Genomic DNA, 19678 nt, shown 5'->3' with positions numbered 1-19678 from the left:
TCTCTGACTCCATTCCTCGAAGAAGCAACATCTCCTTAGCCTGAGATGCTCTCTTGGCTTCTAGCCAAGAGAGAGCAAAGGAACTATCTCCTTATGGGATAGAGTCCAGGTGTATATATTTTGTAACTTACCATATTTTTCGCTCTATAGGGCACACCGGACCATAGGGTGCACCTCGTTTTTAGAGGAGGAAACAAGAAAAAAAATATTTTTCTGGTTTTCCTCCTCTAAAAGCCCTGTTTTTTTGAGGATCAGTTAAAAGTTTTGCAGCTTTTTTTGCAAAGGGAGAAACCCTGTTTTTTTGAGGATCAGCTAAAAGTTTTGCAGCTTTTTTGCAAAGGGGGGAAAGCAAAGAGGAAAAGCTCTGTTTTTATGGGGTTCAACTCACATTTCTGCAGCTTCTGAAGAAAAGGGAGCCATTTCTACAGTTTCCAGACAGATAATCTAATCAGCCAGTCACATGTTGCTGGGGAAACAAACAACCTCCCTCTGCAGCACAGTCAACAATGGAGGGCGGGGCTGAAAGGGAGCCGGGACTCTTATCTCTCTCCCGATCTCTTGCTGATCAGCTGCTGAGCTGGGTCCTTTCAACACCCCCTTTTCTCTTTGTAAAATAAAAAGCATGACCCTCTTTTGGCCCCTGGGCAATTCAGCTCCAGGGACCACCATTCGCTGCATAAGACGCACAGATATTTCCCCTTACTTTTAAGGAGGAAAAGAGTGCGTCTTATGGAGCGGAAAATATGGTAAGTCTGCCTTCTGGGATCCATTTGTGAACAGAACGTGTGAGTAAACTCTTTTATGCTTTTATACAAGACTGTGTCGTGTCTATTCTTTTTAGGAGGGAATAAAAGGGGAATTACCAGGAAACTTATTTTAGAGGCTTATGCAAACCTGGCAAACCTATCCGCTGTGTAAGTTTAAAAGGGGAATGTTACTCTGCTAAATCATAGAACTTGTTAACACAAGTTACAGATAGGTAGCCGTGTTGGTCGGCCATAGTCAAAACAAAATAAAAAATAAAAAAATCCTTCCAGTAGCACCTTAGTGACCAACTAAGTTTGTTCTTGGTATGAGCTTCCGTGTGCATGCACACTTCTTCAGATAAACACAAGTTGGAGAGGATATAATTAAACAATATATCCTCTCTTGCCTCCCTGAACATTCCCGCAGGAGGACCAAGGATGCTGGCAAGAGATCACCATCATTTTATTTGCATGCCGCTTTTCCATAGTTAAAACAATACTTAATCTGAAGGCAGGGATCTGGAGAGAGATTTAATTCTATCAAGGTTTAATTGTTTCATAATTATTATTGTCGTCGTCGTCCCCCCACACACCCTCTGCTTTTAGCTGTCAGGGGAAAAGGAGGGGGTACAAATGAATTAATCAACCAATCAATTAATAAATAATTCATTAAGTAAATGAAATAAAATCTAAGAAGCGCTTGCAAATTATTTGAAATGGAAAAACCTGGCAGATATGAATATCTCAAGAGCATCAGGGGGTCAACTGGGCGATCTGACAATGCACATCCGAAGCTGGTGATCCATCCATGACCTTCCTCTCCTCCTCTTCCTCCTCCCCCCCCCCAGGCTCCTCCTTGGGCTGCTTCCATTGGTCGAAAGGCGTGAGGGTCCGTGCCACCCTTCGGCTGCTCCTGGAATGGGCACAGCGTGTGGGCTTTGGGCAGCTGGCGGACGAGTTCTTTGGCAAGCTCTCCAGCGTGGCCAGCCTCTTGGCCATGCCAAACTCCCAGCTGGCACAGGTGAGAAGCCCTTGGCCTCAAAGGGGCACGTCCAGTCGGGCAGTCTAGCAGGGGGGAGCTTTATGTGCCCATGGCCACCGTCTCGTAAGTAGGGTTGCCAGGTCCCCGGGGGCTGACCCAAAGTCTCCAGGCTTGTCTGCTAACCCCTTGCAGGTGACAGGGCGGACAGAGGGGACTTGACTCTCTCCAGCTGGGCAAGAGCGCCTTAAAAAAATAATTTAATCGAGAAGGCTGCCTACAGCTTGCAAGCTTCAGCCCAGCAGGAGCTGGGTGCAGATTATTGCATGGCCTCACAGGGGGCAGGAGTGTCCTGCCCTCCTCACCTCTCCCAATTAACTTCCATCTCTTATTGCAAAACCTTTCTGGGCGGTAATGCGCTCCTCCCCTCTCTCTTCCCTTCTCCCAGTTAACCTCTATCTCTGCAAATTATTGCATAACCTTTCTGGGGTGTGTGTGATGCTCTCCTCCCCCCTTCTTCCCCCTCCCAATTAACCTCTATCAGCAAATTATTGCATAACCTTTTTTTGAGGGGGTTAATGTTCTCCTCCCCTCTCTCTTCCTCTCTCCCAATTAACCTCCATCTCTGCAAATTATTGCATAACCTTTCTGGGGGGGGGTTGATACTCTCCCCCCCTTCCCCCTCCCAATTAACCTCCATCTCTGCAAATTATTGCATAACCTTTCTGGGGGGGGGTTGATACTCTCCCCCCCTTCCCCCTCCCAATTAACCTCTATCTCTGCAAATTATTGCATAACCTTTTTTGGGGGGGTAATGTTCTCCTCCCCTCCCTCTTCCCCTACGTGGAGCGGATGTGGTGGGGCAGGAGGAGGAGATGTGGAAGTCCTTGACCAGGCATAGGCAAACTCGGCCCTCCAGATGTTTTGAGACAACAATTCCCACCATCCCTGACCACTGGTCCTGTTAGCTAGGGATGATGGGAGTTGTAGTCCCAAAACATCTGGAGGGACGAGTTTGCCTATGCCTGGCCTTGACTCCCCACCATTCCAATCCACCTCTCCCTCCTCTGGCACCTGTTCTTTGCTCTCCTATCCTGCAGCTTCTCCTGCCTCTCGTCCTCATCTTCCAGGCTCTCCCACATCAATCATCCCTTCCTCCAAGTCAGTCTCCAACCCCCCTTCTCCCGGTGCCCGCTCAGCAGTCTCCGGCCACCCCCTCTCAGTGTCCAGCCATCCAGTCCCCTAGGTCTCAGGTTTGGCCTCTGAAATCTCAGCGTCTAGGGTGCTCCTCACCATCCCGTGATGTTGGCAGCTCAGAAGGTCTGGTGCCTCTGCTGATTGCCAGCTGCCGCCCAATGATGGCCGCGGGGAGCATCCTTCCGCAACGCATCACCCGGCCCTCTCTCGCTTTGCTCAGATGACCTGGCCTGTGCTGAGAGCCGAATTCCCTGCCCTCAATCCTGCCCAGCTGCACCACATCCTCACCCAGTACCAAGCCTCGTCCGACATGGGCTGTGTACCAGCCTGGCAGCCCAGCAAGGAGGATAGCCCGGCAGCCTTCAGGACAGGTAAGATCAGGCACGGCCGGGTTGCCCAGCGAGGGATTCTGTCAAGAATCGTGGGGGAATCGTAGAAGGGGAGAGTCGGAAGGGGCAATGGGGAAAACGCTTAAAGAAACAATGTGTATGCCATGGGAAGGCAATCCAGGGGCCGGATCTGGCCCAACCACCTTCTAAATCCGGCCTGTGGACGGTCTGGGAATCAGCATGTTTTTACATGAGTAGAATGTGTCCTTTTATTTAAAATGCATCTCTGGGTTATTTGTGGGGCAAATAAATTCATCCCCCCCAAAAAAAATATAGTCCGCCCCCCCCCCAAGGTGGACTGGCCCCCTGCTGAAAAAGTTTGCTGACCCCGGGGTATGCAGTTCAAATGTCCCCATTTCTTTGCCACTGAAAATGAAATGGGAAGGACTTCAGTGCTGATTGGATGCCCACCCCTCGTCACCAATTCCATTCCTGCCTTGATGCGGGGTTGGACTAGATGACCCTCTGTTGTCCCTACAATTCTATGAATCCCTGACATCCCCAAGCAGGGCTGGGGAAGCCCCCTTTCTGAAACCCTCTGCCAATCTTTCAAAAAATACGAAAACACTTCAGAAAAGAAAATCTCAAGTCGGGAGAGGACCCAGTGCAGACCTGAGAGGGCTAACCATGCTTGTCGGGGGGGGGGAGCGCCACAGATTACTGGCTGATTCTTGTGGGAATGGGGGACGGAATGGAGCGCTCTGGGAAAGGTCGCCGCAGCCGAGACCTTGAACGGGAGCACTTACTGCAACATTTTGCTGCGGATCCCAGGCGTAGTTTCATATTTCATAGGTGAAAGTCATTTTGCAGCGCTGGCCAATCCGCTTTGCTGGCTCCCCTGCTCCCCCCCCCCCCGTGCACATTTTGATTAATGGGAGACGTTTGAGGGGCACATTGCTCAGAGAGTGCCGCATGGAGTCCCCGCACCATTTCCACACAAGGGAAACGGCACCGGCCACAGCCTTCCATGCGCTCTTGTCTCGGAGTACGGATGCCTGTCGTTCCCCGCAGAGCTTTCAGGGCGAAAGCAGGAGGGTGCTGAAATATCGCGGTGGAAACAAGCACCCCCCCCTCCAGGAAAGGCAACCTTTTAAATCAACATTTGGGGAATGATTTTGTGTCAAGTACCCAAAGCAATTAGGCTGAAAGATGGAGGCAGGGCGGCCTATTTCTGCTTCCTTGGCTGGTTTGGGCAGGGCTGAAAAGTGGTTCTCCCATCCCATGCAAACGGCGAGTGTGGGGTAGCACCCCTCCAAACAGCACAGAGGATTCTGGGGCACATGCTGAGCTGGTGTCCGGTGGGGTGGGTGTGTTCTTTCTGGTTGCATCACGAAAACCCAAAACTCACACATTTTCTTCCCCCCACAACGGGCTTTAGATGACATCCTGGAGTCCTTCGACAGCCACCCGCCAATCATGCTGCCCAGTGGAGGCTTCAAGGTGGACCTGGAGGCTGAGCACCTGGACGACAACATTTACCAGCACTTCCTCTACATCCGCCACTTCCTGTGGAGCTTGCGCAGCAAAAGCCCCCACCCCAGTGACTCGCCCGAAGCAGAGACCCCCAAGGTAAAACTCTTTTGCCATTCCAGAATCTTGAGAGTTTGGTCACATCTTTTAGATATCAGAAGGGGCATCACACTCAGTTGTCACAAGGTGGGTATGTTTAGCTTGAAGAAGAGGAGACACAAAGGCGTTGGGTAATAATAATAATAATAATAATAATAATAATAATAATAATTTATTTTTATCCCTTCCATCTGGCTGAGTTTCTCCAGCCACTCTGGGTGGCTCCCAACACAACAACAACAACAGCAGCAACAACAACAACAACAACAATAATAATGTGATCAAGCATTAAAAACTTCCCTAAACAGGGCTGCCTTCAGATGTCTTCTAAAAGTCAGATAGTTGTTTATTTCCTTGACATCTGACAAGAGGGCGTTCCACAGGGCGGGCGCCACCACCGAGAAGGCCCTCTGCCTGGTTCCCTGTAACCTCACTTCTCTCAGGGAGGGAACTGCATGGCAGTAGTCCAAGTGGGAGATAACCAGAGCATGCACCACTCTGGCCAGGGCAGTCTTAAGCATATCCGGCGCCGTGGTGCAAAGCTCCCTCCGTCGCCCGTCGTCTCCCAGATTTTTTAGGGAGGGCGGTGCTGCCGGTGGGGCTGGAGGAGGCGGGCAGCGGCTGGAGGGCTGCTCCTCCGGCTGGGAAGAAGCGGAGGCTGGATGCGGCGCCTCCCGGCTCAGCTGGCCACTTCGTGCCGCAGTGGCCACAACAGAGGCTCTGGGTGCGGTGCTGCTTTGGCGCGGCATGGTGGAGGCAGGCGAGGTCAGCAAGTTGATGCCGGGAGGCGCCGCGTCCAGACTCCGCCTCTTCCCTGGCGCCCTCCAGAACTTGGCACCCTGGCGCCCCACGCCCCACTAGCCTCTATGGGTAAGACGCCCCTGACTTTGGCGAGACAGTCTGCGAGGCAGGTATTTCATTTTGCAGTTTTCATTTTGGAACTGAACTCCTATGCAGTTGTACCGTATTTATGTCAAACAAAGCCACTCTTGAGTATTGCTTTGACATGTGTGGCGCCACTGGCGCATGCTAGCTCATCCTGAACTTGGAGGAGAAGCAGGAAGGAAGCAAAGGCCAAAAGGAAGTGGTCTTAATTTACCAACAAGGAGCTTCTAAGAGAGGAAGCATCAGTGAGGAGAAAGGACAGGTTGCCTTTCTGCCTGTCGCTCCCCTACTGGTTCAGGTAAATAATTTCATGCGGTGTTGCTTAGTGAACACCCGACCCTTGCTATGCCCGAGGGCTGTCTGGGCAGGATCCAAAATGATCTTCCCAAACAGGGCCACCAAGATCTCCCCTCCAACCCCTCTGTCCCACATTTTGCAGAATATGTTGAGAGCTGTTGAGATGTGTGTGTGTGTGTGTGTGTGTGTGCGCGCGCGCATTGGATTGTTTGCAAACCTGCGGACGTGAGATTGTCAGTGGGGCCCACCCCGCCGGTAGAGAGTTGAGAAAATGGGCAAGTCTCTTCTCCCCCCCCATATCTGAAATATCAGGGCCCCTTCCGTCTCCCCAGGGCTCACACCCAACAAGCAAACCAGCTGCTGGCTGCTGCTGCAAAACCAACATGAAATCCAGCAGCAGTTCTGAATAATTGAAAACCAGTCGAAGGCTCAAATTCCAAGGAGTGCGCATGGTAAACCCCCACCAAACTTGCACCTGCAGCTGCTCATCACCTTTCCTTCAGCACCACCTGCCCGTTTCTGCTGAGCGTCTGCAAAGAAATCTTCCTATAATCTGAATCGGGAAGGACAATGGTATTTCCCATGGTCTCCCCAGTTTTTTTGGGGGGGGGGGGTGTTCACCTGGTTGTGAAATCAGCCACACTATGGGAAGCCCACACATTTTCAGGTCAAGGCAAAACTCCAAAAGGGGTAAGAATCTTAAGTCTGTTGCAACAAAGAGGGGTGCAGCACTTTAAATGTTAATTATATATAAAGATTGAGGACGCGGGTGGCGCTGTGGTCTAAGCCACTGAGCCTCTTGGGCTTGCTGATCAGAAGGTCGGCGGTTCAAATCCCCGCAACGGGGTGAGCTCCCGTTGCTTGGTCCCAGCTCCTGCCCACCTAGCAGTTTGAAAGCATGTCAAAGTGCAAGTAGATAAATAGGTACCGCTCCGGCAGGAAGGTAAACGGCGTTTCCGTGCGCTGCTCTGGTTCGGCAGAAGCGGCTTAGTCATGCTGGCCACATGACCCAGAAGATGTACGCCGGCTCCCTTGGCCAGTAAAGTGAGATGAGCGCCGCAACCCCAGAGTCATCTGCGACTGGTCCTAACGGGTCAGGGGTACCTTTACCTTTATATATAAAGATTATTACGGCAAATGCAGCTTGCGGTTCTCCAGTTCAGGGTGTCAGCCGGCCGGCCGGCCCCTCTTGCAAGAGTCCATTCCACTCTCCTGCTTCTCCATTGCTGCAACTCTGTTAAGGAGTAGCGGAAGCTGCGGGAGTTTTGCAAAGCGAGACAAGGGGTGCCACGGCGCTCCGTTTATGCAGGTTGTTGAAATTTGCTTTTCTTCCTGCCGAGTTTCAATTCTCCGGTGGAATTGTGATTGCTTTTCTGATGGCACCTACTGGGAGACACCTGCTGGCGCTTGAGACCAGCCCCTCCTCGCTTTGCCTTATCTCCAATTGAAGCCCCTCCTGGGCTGGTGCTTCACAAGAGAGAAAGAGAGACAGAAGCCAATGCGAGGGATTAGCGCTAATCCCCTAACCTGAAAGCGAGGAGGAGAGGATGGAAAGACTCCGGAAAGCTCCTTAGCAGGGCTAAGAAGGGGAGAGTTAGCACTGGAACTCGTGGGGCATCCAATGCTAGAAGATTCGGGACGGAGGAAAGGAAGTCCTCCTTCACGCATCTCAGAGATGAACTGTGGAACTCCCTCCCACAAGAGGTGGCGAGGGCCACCAACCTGGAAGGCTTTCCAAGAGGGTTAGACAAATTCAGGGAGGAGGAGAGGGCTTTGGACGGCTGCTAGCCAGGATGGCTCTGCTCTGCCTCCACCGTCAGAGGCAGAAATGCTTCTGAATCCCTGTTGCTGGAAACCGCAGGAAGGGAAGAGTTGCTCTCGTGCTCGAATCTTGCATTGGTCACTGTTAAAGCATGGTGCTGGACTAGGTGGGCTTTTGGCCTAATCCAGCAGGGTCTTCGTGGATCTCATGAGAGGGGATTGAAGGCAAGGATGGGGCAGTTCAGTTGCACTAGGAACCAGCACGGTGTAGCAGTCCGACTGCTGAACCAGGGAGGTACGGGTTCAAATCCCTGCCTCAGCTGCAAAGCGACCTTTAATGCAGGGTTCTGTCTTGGGCCCAGTCTTATTCAACATCTTTATCAATGACTTGGATGATGGGTTTGAGGGCATCCTGATCATGTTTGCAGATGACACCAAATTGGGAGGGGTGGCTAATACCCCTGAGGACAGGATCACACTTCAAAATGACCTGAACAGATTAGAGAACTGGGCCAAAGCAAACAAGATGAATTTTAACAGGGAGAAATGTAAAGTACTACACTTGGGCAAAAAAAATGAAAGGCACAAATACAGGATGGGTGACCCCTGGCTTGAGAGCAGTACATGTGGAAAGGATCTAGGAGTCTTGGTAGACCATAAACTTGACATGAGTCAACAGTGTGATGCAGCAGCTTAAAAAGCCAATGCAATTCTGGGCTGCATCAATAGGAGTATAGCGTCTAGATCAAGGGAGGTAATAGTACCACTGTATTCCGCTCTGGTCAGACCTCACCTGGAATACTGTGTCCAGTTCTGGGCACCACAGTTCAAGAAGGATACTGACAAGCTGGAACGTGTCCAGAAGAGGGCAACCAAAATGGTCAAAGGCCTGGAAACGATGCCTTTTGAGGAACGGCTTAGGGAGCTGGGTATGTTTAGCCTGGAGAAGAGAAGGTTAAGGGGTGATATGATAGCCATGTTCAAATATATAAAAGGATGTCATCTAGAGGAGGGAGAAAGGTTGTTTTCTGCTGCTCCAGAGAAGCGGACACGGGGCAATGGATTCAAACTACAAGAAAGAAGATTCCACCTAAACATTAGGAAGAACTTCCTGACAGTGAGAGCTGTTGGACAGTGGAATTTGCTGCCAAGGAGTGTGGTGGAGTCTCCTTCTTTGGAGGTCTTTAAGCGGAGGCTTGACAGCCATCTGTCAGGAATGCTTTGGTGGTGTTTCCTGCTTGGCAGGGGGTTGGACTGGATGGCCCTTGGGGTCTCTTCCAACTCTAGGATTCTAGGATTGTATGGTTTCCCTTTCCATGGGTTGTAGAGAGATTAAAACAGGTTGGATGGTGCTTGGCATGCCCTGCTGTCTTGGGTCCAGACCTTTCCCTCTTCTTCACATCAAGGAGGATGAGGATGCTTTGAAGACTCCACTCTTCTGTAGTATCTGTGCTGGCTGCCCCTCTGCTACAGAGCCAGGTTCACGGTCCGTGTATTGACAAAGCCCTGAACAACTTAGGACCCGGATGCCTCAAAGACCACCTGAACCCTTCTATCCCACATTGGCAGGTTCGTCTGACTAAAACACGAAATGGAGCCATTAGTGTCACCAGCCCAGTCCTGTGGAACTCTCTGCCACTGGAGATCCAGCAGGCACCTTCTGTTCCAACTTTTCAATGCCTCCAGAAAACGCTTCTTTTCTGCCAGGTTTATGTGAGCAATTAAGAACAAGCAGAATTCAGCGGCCAGGTTGCTGACCAGGGCAAGGCGATTTGCACCGATCCTGGCCTGACTCCACTAGCTGTCAGTTTCTGGGCCCAAATCGAAGTGCTGGTTTTGACCTATAAAGCCTTAAAACGGCTCAAAACCACAACACCTCAAGGAGCGCTTCTCCCCATAGCAACCGACCCAGAACCTGAGATCATCCTCTGTGGCCCTTCCTCACGAGGGGTCCAGAGGGTGGCAACACGAGAACGGGGCCTTTTCTGCAATGGCTCCCCACTTGCTCTCCCCAGGAGGCTCACCTGCAGCCTTCATTATACACCTTTAGGTGTCAGGCGAAAATATTCCTCTTCTCCCAGGCCTTTGGCTAACTATACAACCTATGACCTTTTAAATGTGTTTTCTACTGGAAGGAATTTTTTATTTCATTTTGTTTCACTCTGCACAATAGTTAGCTGATTTCTGATTTTAACATTCTTTTTCAGCATGGTTTTCATGGTTCTCCTGTATGACTGTAGTAAACTGCTGTGAAGTCTGCCCCCCCCCAATGAATTTCAGGATATAGATGTTTCATATAAGTAAGAGAGAGACTGACACCTCCTCTTCCCTTTATCTCCCTGTTAAAGACAGATGCCATCGGCTGCCAAACCACCCCCCAGGCGGACTCAGAGGCAGAGGCGACGGGGCGCTCCTATGCCCGGGCCAACTGGCAGCGCCGCCGACCCATGAGCTGTGTGGAGCCCAGGGCAGCCGGGGGTCCCTCTCCTGTCCCGCCGGGCGCCAACGGTTCTGCCGGGGATAACGAGGCTTGTGAGCTGCGGCTCCAGGAGAGTCTCCACCAGCTCCACCTGCAGTCCTCTCAGGGGAAGGGCAGTGTCACATCGGCGCCGGCAGACCCCTCCTGCCTGCTGACCCCGCCCAACACGCCTCTGACCTTTGACCCAGCGGGCCTCGAACTCACCCCAGAGGCCACCCCCGGAAGTGCCACGGCGGACCCTCGGAGGAACGGCCTCAGCGGCACCAAAACGACAACCCTTGAAGGTAGGAAATGAAGAGCCGCTTTCTGGGGCAAGCGAGTTGAACCTTCCAGGAAGGCTGTTATGATAACTGGGAGTGTGTTTCCGCTGAATTATTCTGCCGAGAGTTATTGCAAACTGCTACATTTGAATGGCTTAGCAAATACAGTGGAACCTCAGTTTTTGAACTTAATCCGTTCGGCAAGACCGTTCGGCTTCCGAAAAGTTTGAAAACCGAGGGTCAATGGGCTGGCTGCAAAGTCAAGGGGGGAAAATTGAAAAAAGGCTGCTCAGAAGCCGTTTTGCTTCTGAAAATTGTTTAAAAACGGAAGCATTCACTTTCGGGTTGTCGGCGTTCGGGTTCCAAATTGTTTGGCTTCTGAAGCGTTCAACCTACCGAACTTTTATTTATTTATTTATTTATTTATTTATTTAAATTATAAATAACAAAATAATTAATCACACTGCAGTAATCTAGTATTGAAGCAGCCAGAACATGAACTGCTTGTGGCCAGGAATGGCCATAGCTCTCAGGCCAGCCGGAGTTGCTACCTGAGCCTCTAGGGACACAGCTGGATGCAGGAGCAGCCCTGAAACTGCAAAGTTGCTCCTTCAGGGGGACGGCAACACCTCCCAGGGCAGCCGGCGGACCTCTTGCTTGGGCACAAGAGCGACGCAGTGCCTCCGTCTCGCTAGGATCCAAACTCCGCTTGTTTTTCTTCATCCGTTTCGCCCCTGAATCCACGTGACGATGCCCTGGCGTCTGTGTGGCCTTGTCCGGTTTGGACGCTGCGGTGTGCATGGTTTTGGTCTCCCCGCCCCACGTAGCAAGGGATGCTGGTCCCCGTGGCTTAAGCACAAACGCTCCCCAGAATTCTCCAGCAAGTAAAACAATAAACAGGAGGGAGGGAGGTTCTAGCCTTAACTCGGGGGTAGTTTTCTACATGTGGGGAGGTTTATTTTTTTCTCTCCCCCACCCCACAAAAAATGGGACCTGCCACCCTGCAGGCTGAAGTGATACTGACCACTCAGGAGGGGCTGGTGCACTAGGGCAGATGGGGCGCTGCCTCACCAACCTGCCTGCCCTCTTACTTACAACCAGATTGGGGCGGTTAATTGAATTTATAGGCTTCCCTTCACCCGAGGATCAGCCTCGGTGATTCCCTTGCAGAATTCACCAAGGAGGAGGAGGAGGAAGATTGGGGGAACGGGACACTAGAATTAATTGGCGTTGCTTGTCGTTGGCTCTGGCACCCCCTAGTGGTGGGCTCCCTGCCTTCCGCCCTACCAGTTGCCTTCTAGGACTCTCGCCTAGGCTTGTTCTGCAGGAGCAGTGGCTCACGAGGCAAGCCCACCGGTGGGCAGAGCCCGTCCACGTTGGAATTGCAGCTCCCGGGAGGAGTTGGAGGTAGACGGAGTCCATTTCAGTTGCCAAACCCTCTTCCAGCAGAGTATTGCCACTTTGTGCTCCCGCCTCTGAGTCACTGGGTGGAAGCAGCTGGGAGCAGCCCTGGCCAAGCTCCCTGGCAGCCGCAGCCTCCGGTTGGGCTCGGTGGCTTCTGACGCTTGGCCTCCGAGCTCCCATTTATTTCACAAAAACAGCCGCGCTTGGGGGGCAGACGGAGCACGCTGCAGCCTGTGCGAGCTCCCAGCGCTGGTTGTGTGCGCTTGGTCAGAAGGCCCTTGCAGTTTCAAAGTGATTTACAGCTGATTTACCATACCGCTGACAGCAGCAAGAGAGTGTATTGCACACAGAAATGGGAAAATAAAGACCATTGACCACTGGGTAAGGAAAACCTGGCCAGCTATCTTAACAATAAAACTTACATACATGAGAGAAACGCTTGCCGGTTCCCCACAGGCGTTTGGTTGGCCAGTTTGAGAACACAACGCTGGACTAGATGGGCCCTGGGCCTGATCCAGCAGCCTCTCCTTAAGTTCTTACATTTGGAAGGTGTTGCTTGCGAGGAACAGACAGGCTCACAAACCGCCTTCCTTCTGACCCCAGGCTCTTCGCCAACGCCCTACGACTTTCCAACGCCGGCCTCTTCGAGTCGCAGCTCAGCCGCGGACGATTTCTGCTACGTCTTCGTAGTGGAGCTGGAAAAGGGGCCCATCGGCTTGGGAATGGGGCTGATCGATGGCCTGGTGAGTTTCTCGTTCTCCCAGCTTCGGTCGCTTTTGGTCTGCTCCCAAAGAAGGGCTGGTAGGGAAAGCTGTGCAGATGGGAGAGGAACACAGCTCCTGTCACCACCCTTGGCCATTGTCCATGCTGGCTGCTGGGACCAAGGGAAATTTGGAGCCCAACAAAAACTGGAGGGCACCCCTCCACCCCATGTGAGCCAGCCCTAGTCCCTAGTCCTAGTTCCAGCCCTGCTTGGAGATGCCAGGGATTGACCTTTTGGAATTCAAAACACACACCCTGCCCCTGAGTTTTGTTGAGCTTCTTCCATGTGCTAAAATGGTCCCTGGCCAACTTGTTAGGAAGGTGGCTGCTTGTGCTGCTGCAGATGCACTGGGGCATTTATTCTCTAAGCGCTCCTTTCAGCAGTCATTCCTCTTTTGGTCACTGCTGCGGATGCACAACCCAACCGATTTTCACCAGGCACTGCGGTCATCTGCAAGGGATTCCCACACAGCAGGGTTGTTGTTGTTATGTTTGCAGTAAAATAAATAAGGCGGGTCTTTAGGTGGTGTCAAAAGCCAGGGCAAAGAAGTGTATCTTCAGCATCCTCCGGAAGCTGTGCAGTGAAGGCACCTGGTGCACCTCTCTAGGGAGGGAGTCGCACAGCCTAGGGGCCACCACAGAGAAGGTCACCACCCCCTTCTGAGCCTCTGAGGGCAGAGGACGTGCCAGGAGGGGCTCTTCCACCAATCTCAGCACCCAAGGGAGTCTGGAGGGGAGAGGTGACCTTTCAGGTCTTTGCATCCTGAGTTGTTTGGGGCTTCAAACATCAACACGAGCCCCTGGAATTGGGCCTGGAAACGAACTGCCAACCGGTTGTAAGAAGAGATGGCAAGAAGGCAGCCCAGGAGTTTCCCAGTGAGACTGTCCAACAGTGGGCTCCTGCAAATGCCTCCATCCATCGCTGAAAGAGCTGACTCCTGCTTTGCCTTCTCCCCACCCCCCCCCATCCTCTTCAGCACACGCCCTTGAACTCCCCCGGGATCTACATCCGGACCCTGATCCACGACAGCCCTGCAGCAGCTGATGGCAGGCTCTCTATTGGGGACCGGATCCTGGCTGTCAATGGCACGAGCCTCATTGGCTCCGATTACCAGAGGTAGGGAAAGAGGAGGGAGGCTTGGTAGGGGCAGGAGGAACTGATGGTGTGGCTCAACTCCTTTCTGATGGGCTTTCCCCTCCCCCTGCTCCCCTTCTTCTTTCAGTGCCGTCGACCTCATCCGATCCGGGGGCAAGAAGCTGCGGTTCCTGGTGGCTAAGTCAGACCTGGAGGTTGCCAAGAAAATCAGCTTCAGCTCCTCCCCTTCCCCTTAAAAGAAGAGGTGCCTCCGAAACAGCTCTCCTGGGTTCTCCAACAGTGCACGCCGCATCGAGCACAAGGGATCGGGGCTGTGGGCACAGCCTGGGGAGACTTCTTGCAATGGGGCACCCTGGCTGCAGGCTCCCACCAGCCCCTCGGAAGTGCCTGCAGGCGGCAACATCAGACTACACCTGGCCTCAAAAGCAAACTCTGCTCTCCCGGCTCTGGAACCGTCAAGATGGTTTGAATTGCTGCGGTCTCAGAGCCAAAGGCTGGGCTTCGCTCTTGCAGACATCAGGTGCCAACAGCTAGCGACTTAGAGAGAGGCAGCGCTGCCCCGTTGTGGCTGCCTGCTGTCATTGCAACTGGAGAATTTAGAGACCAGCTGTTTGTGCACCCAGCCCTTCTGGATGGGACCTTAGCCTTGCAGCAACATCCCAAGCCCTCAACCGCTAACTGCAAACATGCCTGGGAGAAAATGAGCTGTTGTCACTTAGCTACCTGCTCCTGTACAGGCCCAGGGGGGAGAAGCTGCCGTCGCCAGGCTAAGACGAGGGTGCAAAGTAAGGCGGAATGGGGAGCCCCAAACAGCATGACCGGTTTCTCTGCACTGGGCGACAAGCCGAGGGGGGTGCCACAACTATGACATAGTGCATGTGCAGAACGAGAGGTGGGAAGCGCTACCCCTGGAGCCTGTTGCTGAACTACAGTTCCCATCATCCTGACAGGGGCTGATGGGAGTCGGAGTCCGCAGGGAGGGGAAATGGATGTCAGGCAGCAGAGAGAGATGGGAGGCTGGGGACATGTTCCAGATGGGCGGGGTGTAAATAAAATTATTATTATTATTAAAGGGGCCTCACAGCCAGCCCCTCCCCCCATTTATTGGCCACCCCAAATGCACAGCTCCATCAAATCCAAGACCCAATGATGGATAGACACAGGGCAGGATTCCTCCAAATTTGCTGGGCTGTCTCAACACCTGCTTAAGAAGCGCATGGGAGAGCCATGCCCAGCTACACCAGACCTAGTCTAAATCTCCAAGCCCAGGAGCCTCTCTCTGAGCAAGATGCCTTCTTCAGGGAGCTCCCAAGGAAGGCCATGAAGGCAGCCGCCCTCCCTGCAGCCGGCATTCAGCAGCTCAACTGCCTCTGAGCAAGGAGGCTCAACAGGGCTGCTGTAGCCAATAGCTGCTGGTGGATCCATCTTCCTCGAAGGAACTTGGCCCTTTTCAAACGGATTGGCCCTTGCCAGGGCATGCAGCAGTTTTGCTTATGGCCGCAAGAGCTTCGCTGCCCACCATCCTTTGCGTGCCGGGTAGCAGATCAGGAAAAGAAGCCAAAATATGCCAGTGATTCAAGAGAAGTTTCATCAGTGGTCCCGTTCACGTAGAGAGACTTTATCTCATTTACACAAGACCTCCTCCAATACCCCGATGAACAGGAGAAGCTTCTGTTTTTCTAGGCAAACAGTATTAAAGCGCATTTTTCTCAAGCTGAAAGACAAACATTTTCAATCCCTTCTGCCGGGATGAGCATCCTCGGTCCGCTGGGCTGAAAGACGAGTGTTTTTCTCCGTGGATTGAGGAAGGGAGACAACCTTCATTTGTTAATACCGTGCATCTTTTTTAAAAATAATAATAATAATAATGTATATATAGTTACAGTATTGCAGAAGATGTGATAAAAGAACAAGGCCAGTGACAAAGGGCCGGTATGTCCAAGCTCCTTTCCTCTGGGTTTAATAACTGGATACAGTAAAACTAGCAACCGTCGTAACAAGCGTTGGCAGCCGCGTCTCATTCTGGGATCCGTGTTCATTTTTGCAAAAGGGAGGGCAAAGGAGTGCCGGGAAGGGGAACACCATTCACACAGACTCAAGGGGTGCACAGTTGCGGAGCAGGCCGGCAACTTAGGGGGTGGGTTACATTCATGGCGGTTTGTGCGAAAAGGCAGAATTGAGCCCAGTCCGGAAAACGCCCAGTGTGACTATCCCTACCATATAGGAAGGGACCCCCGGCCATTAACTCCAGTTGCGGACGACTCTGGGGTTGCGGCGCTCATCTCGCGTTACTGGCTGAGGGAGCCGGCGTACAGCTTCCGGGTCATGTGGCCAGCATGACTAAGCCGCTTCTGGCGAACCAGAGCAGTGCACAGAAACGCCGTTTACCTTCCCGCCGGAGGGGTACCTATTGATCTACTTGCACTTTGATGTGCTTTCGAACTGCTAGGTGGGCAGGAGCTGGGACCGAGCAACGGGAGCTCACCCTGTTGCGGGGATTCGAACCGCCGACGTTCTGATCGGCAAGCCCTAGGCTCTGTGGTTTAGACCACAGCGCCAGTGCCCTGGAAATGTCATGTGAGGACTCTGGAAGGCTGTGAGGGGCTGCAGAGACCTTGCACGACCTCCCCAGAGCCTGGCGGCAGCAAGGCTCAAAGCTTGCATATGCTTCCCCCCAGAGGAAAACTTGGTGCGGAAAGAGATGATGGGCCACTGGACTGATCCAGGAGGCTATTATTAGGTTGATTTATATCAGAGGTAAAAGACATGGGTGGTGCTGTGGTCTAAACCACTGAGCCTCTTGGGCTTACCGATCGGAAGGTCGGCGGTTTGAATCCCTGCGATGGGGTGAGCTCCTGTTGCTCTGTCCCAGCTTCTGCTAACCTCGCAGTTTGAAAGCACACCAGTGCGAGTAGATAAATAGGTACAACTGTGGTGGGAAGGTAAATGGCATTTCCTTGTGCTCTGGTTTCTGTCTCGTTGTGCCAGAAGTGGTTTAGTCCTGCTGGCCACATGACCTGGAAAGCTGTCTATGGACAAGCCGGCTCCTCGGCCTGAAGGCGAGATGAGCGCTGCCACCCCATAGTCACCTTTGGCTGGACTTAACCGTCCAGGGCTCCTTTACCTTTTACTCTATCAGAACATCTATAGCTCTGCATTGCTGAGAACTGCAGCTGGGCAGAGGGCTCTTGTGCTCAGCTCCTGCTTGCGGGCTCCCCATCAGGGCATCTGGTCAGCCACGGTGAGAACAGGATGCTGGACTAGAGGGGCCACTGGCCTGATCCAGCAGGCCCTTCTGGTGTTCTGCTGAGGCCAACGCCATTAACGCTGGTTGGCAATGGCTCTCCTGGTGTTTCAGGTTGGGAGCCTTTTCCCAGCCATGCCTGCAGATGCTGAGCATCACACCTGTGACCTTCAGGTGGCCTGACTTTACTGAATCGGCTCAAGCTAAGGAGAGCTGGAGGGATGCATGTGGTACTGTGGGTTAAACTACAGAGCCCAGGGCTTGCCAATCACAAGGTTCAAATCCCCGCAATGACGGGGTGAGCTCCCGTTGCTCGGTCCCAGCTCCTGCCCACCTAGCAGTTCGAAAGCACGTCAAAGTGCAAGTAGATAAATACCGTATTTTTCGCTCCATAGGACGCTCCGGACCATAGGGCGCACCTCATTTTTAGAGGAGGAAACAAGAAAAAAAAATATTTTTCTGGTTTTCCTCCTCTAAAAGCCCTGTTTTGTTTTGTTTTTTGTTTTGTTTTTGAGGATCAGCTAAAAGTTTTGCAGCTTTTTTGTAAAGGGAAAAGCCCTGAGGTTTGGGGTTGTTTTTTTGGGAGGATCAGCTAAAGGTTTTGCTGCTGTTTTTGCAAAGGCAAAAGGCCTTTTTTGAGAATCAGCTAAAAGTTTTGCAGCTTTTTGGCAAAGGGGGAAAAGCAAAGCTCCTTTTGCAAAGGGGGATAAGCAAAGAGGAAAAGCCCCATTTTTATGGAGTTTAACTCACATTTCTGAAAAATCTTGAGGAAAGGGAGTCATTTCTACTGTTTCCAGACAGATAATCTAATCAGCCAGTCACATGTCCTGGGGAAACAAACAACCTCCCTCTGCAGCACATTCAACAAAGGAGGGCGGGGCTGAAAGGGAGCCGGGGACTCTTATCTCTCTCCCGATCTCTTGCTGATCAGCTGCTGAGCGGGTCCTTTCAACACTCCCTTTTCTCTTTGTAAAATAAAAAGCACAATCTGCTTTTGGCCCCTGGGCAATTCAGCTCCAGGGACCACCATTCGCTCCATAAGACGCACAGGTATTTCCCCTTACTTTTTAGGAGAAAAAAGTGCGTCTTATGGAGCAAAAAATATGGTAGGTACCACTCTGGCAGGAAGGTAAATGGCATTTCCATGTGCTGGTCTGGTTCGCCAGAAGCAGCTTAGTCATGCTGGCCACATGACCTGGAAGCGCCTGTACGCCGGCTCCCTTGGCCAGTAATGCGAGATGAGTGCCACAACCCCAGAGTCGTCCACGACTGGACCTAATGATCAGGGGTCCCTTTACCTTTACCTTTAAGGAGAGCTGGGGGAAAGGAATGGGGGACAGGCTCAGAGTCACCTGTGGGGCTAGCCGGGAGTGCAGAAATGCCCCAAACCCTTTGCTGCTCCAAGGGAGTCCAGAGACTCAGACCTTAAAGATGGGAGCCGGGAGCCTTCTGCCCCCGGAAGTCTGCTTTCTGAGGCAGCAGATCAAGAAGCAAGCTTGCACTGCGCCTGGCTATGCCAAATCAACATTTTATTCATAGGGGAGCCCAGATCCAACAACGCTGATTACAGGGCTGGGGAAAGAAAGCCTGTAAACTGTTCGCCAAGTTACAAGCACAGGACAGGCAAATCGAAGCACCTGAGAAGTCAGAGAAGGGAGGCAGAATCGCCCCCAAACAATGGGGAAGGCAAAAATCAAGCCGGTTTTCGAAAAGGAAATTGTTCGACTTGGCCAATTTCATTCCTTTGCCCACAAAACTTCCCCAGAGAGACTCCCTCCACCCTGTTGGTGGGGGGATCCTGCCCCCCCCCCCACCCTCCCAAACTCTGCCTATGCCTCTGGCAGCCCCCCACAGCCAACAGCCCTTGATGATACGTTTCCATCTGAAGGACTCATCCAGGAATGGAGCTTGCTCCCCTCTCCAGGATCTGGCTGGCTGCCTTCATGGCCAGCGGCAAGGAAACGTTTGTGTCGCGGTGGAACCGGGGGCTCGAGACCTCAGGGGATGGGGTCAGGACAAACTGAGCCACACTGGGCATCTTCAGCAAGTTCATCAGCTCCGTGGCCCGGGTCAGGATGGCCTCGGCGTCCTCGGGGCTGTAGGTGGAGGAGATGGCCGGGTTCTGGATGAAGGTCCGCATCTTGGACAGGAAGAGGGACACCCTGTGAGGAGACAGGGGGAGAAGGGTGGGGCTGAGCCACCTCGCAGGGCAGAGGGGAAGGAGGGCACCCCTCGCTCCCCGAGGTTTGGGGGCAGGCTGGCTCAGTGAGAAACAGGCTTCCCGCTGGAGTGGGGTGGCCACTGGGGCTGTGGGCTCCAAACCTGGTCACCTGTCATCGCCAACATATCCTGCACACCTCACCCAGGTAAGGGGTCCTGGGGAAGTTAAGCAAAGTGTTTTTTTGGGGGAAGGCAAAGGAAGTACTTCACTCTAGCAAATAAATGAACTATGGAACTCACTGCCACAAGAGGCAGTGGTGGCAATTACAATCACAAGAGCAGGCACTGGCAGAAATCACGATGCAGGAAAAACTGTGAAGCCAGCCAACGCCTCTACATAGCTCCATTCTTACATTGTGATATATTGGTATAACTAGACGTTTAGCTGGC

At 52.5% G+C, this 19678-nt stretch overlaps 2 protein-coding genes across 2 annotated transcripts in view; one reads left to right on the top strand and one right to left on the bottom strand.

Moving 5' to 3' along the window:
• The window catches only part of RADIL (Rap associating with DIL domain), a 50902-nt gene extending 36107 nt beyond the window's left edge, over nucleotides 1-14795 (top strand). The window contains exons 8-14 of the mRNA XM_033167675.1: nucleotides 1595-1767; nucleotides 3143-3293; nucleotides 4690-4880; nucleotides 10172-10586; nucleotides 12570-12709; nucleotides 13706-13845; nucleotides 13952-14795. Coding sequence (XP_033023566.1) covers nucleotides 1595-1767; nucleotides 3143-3293; nucleotides 4690-4880; nucleotides 10172-10586; nucleotides 12570-12709; nucleotides 13706-13845; nucleotides 13952-14060 — 1319 coding nt within the window. The 3' untranslated portion in view covers nucleotides 14061-14795. The remainder of the gene's footprint in view (nucleotides 1-1594; nucleotides 1768-3142; nucleotides 3294-4689; nucleotides 4881-10171; nucleotides 10587-12569; nucleotides 12710-13705; nucleotides 13846-13951) is intronic.
• A 4113-nt stretch (nucleotides 14796-18908) lies between these two features.
• Nucleotides 18909-19678, bottom strand: part of AP5Z1 (adaptor related protein complex 5 subunit zeta 1) — a 31821-nt gene continuing 31051 nt past the window's right edge. Inside the window, exon 17 of the mRNA XM_033167396.1 lies at nucleotides 18909-19230. Within this exon, the coding sequence (XP_033023287.1) occupies nucleotides 18960-19230 (271 nt within the window). The 3' untranslated portion in view covers nucleotides 18909-18959. The remainder of the gene's footprint in view (nucleotides 19231-19678) is intronic.

The sequence above is a fragment of the Lacerta agilis genome, chromosome 13 (assembly GCF_009819535.1).
Source record: "Lacerta agilis isolate rLacAgi1 chromosome 13, rLacAgi1.pri, whole genome shotgun sequence".
NCBI classification, from domain to species: Eukaryota; Metazoa; Chordata; class Lepidosauria; order Squamata; family Lacertidae; genus Lacerta; species Lacerta agilis.
This window is presented reverse-complemented; position numbering and strand designations above follow the sequence as displayed.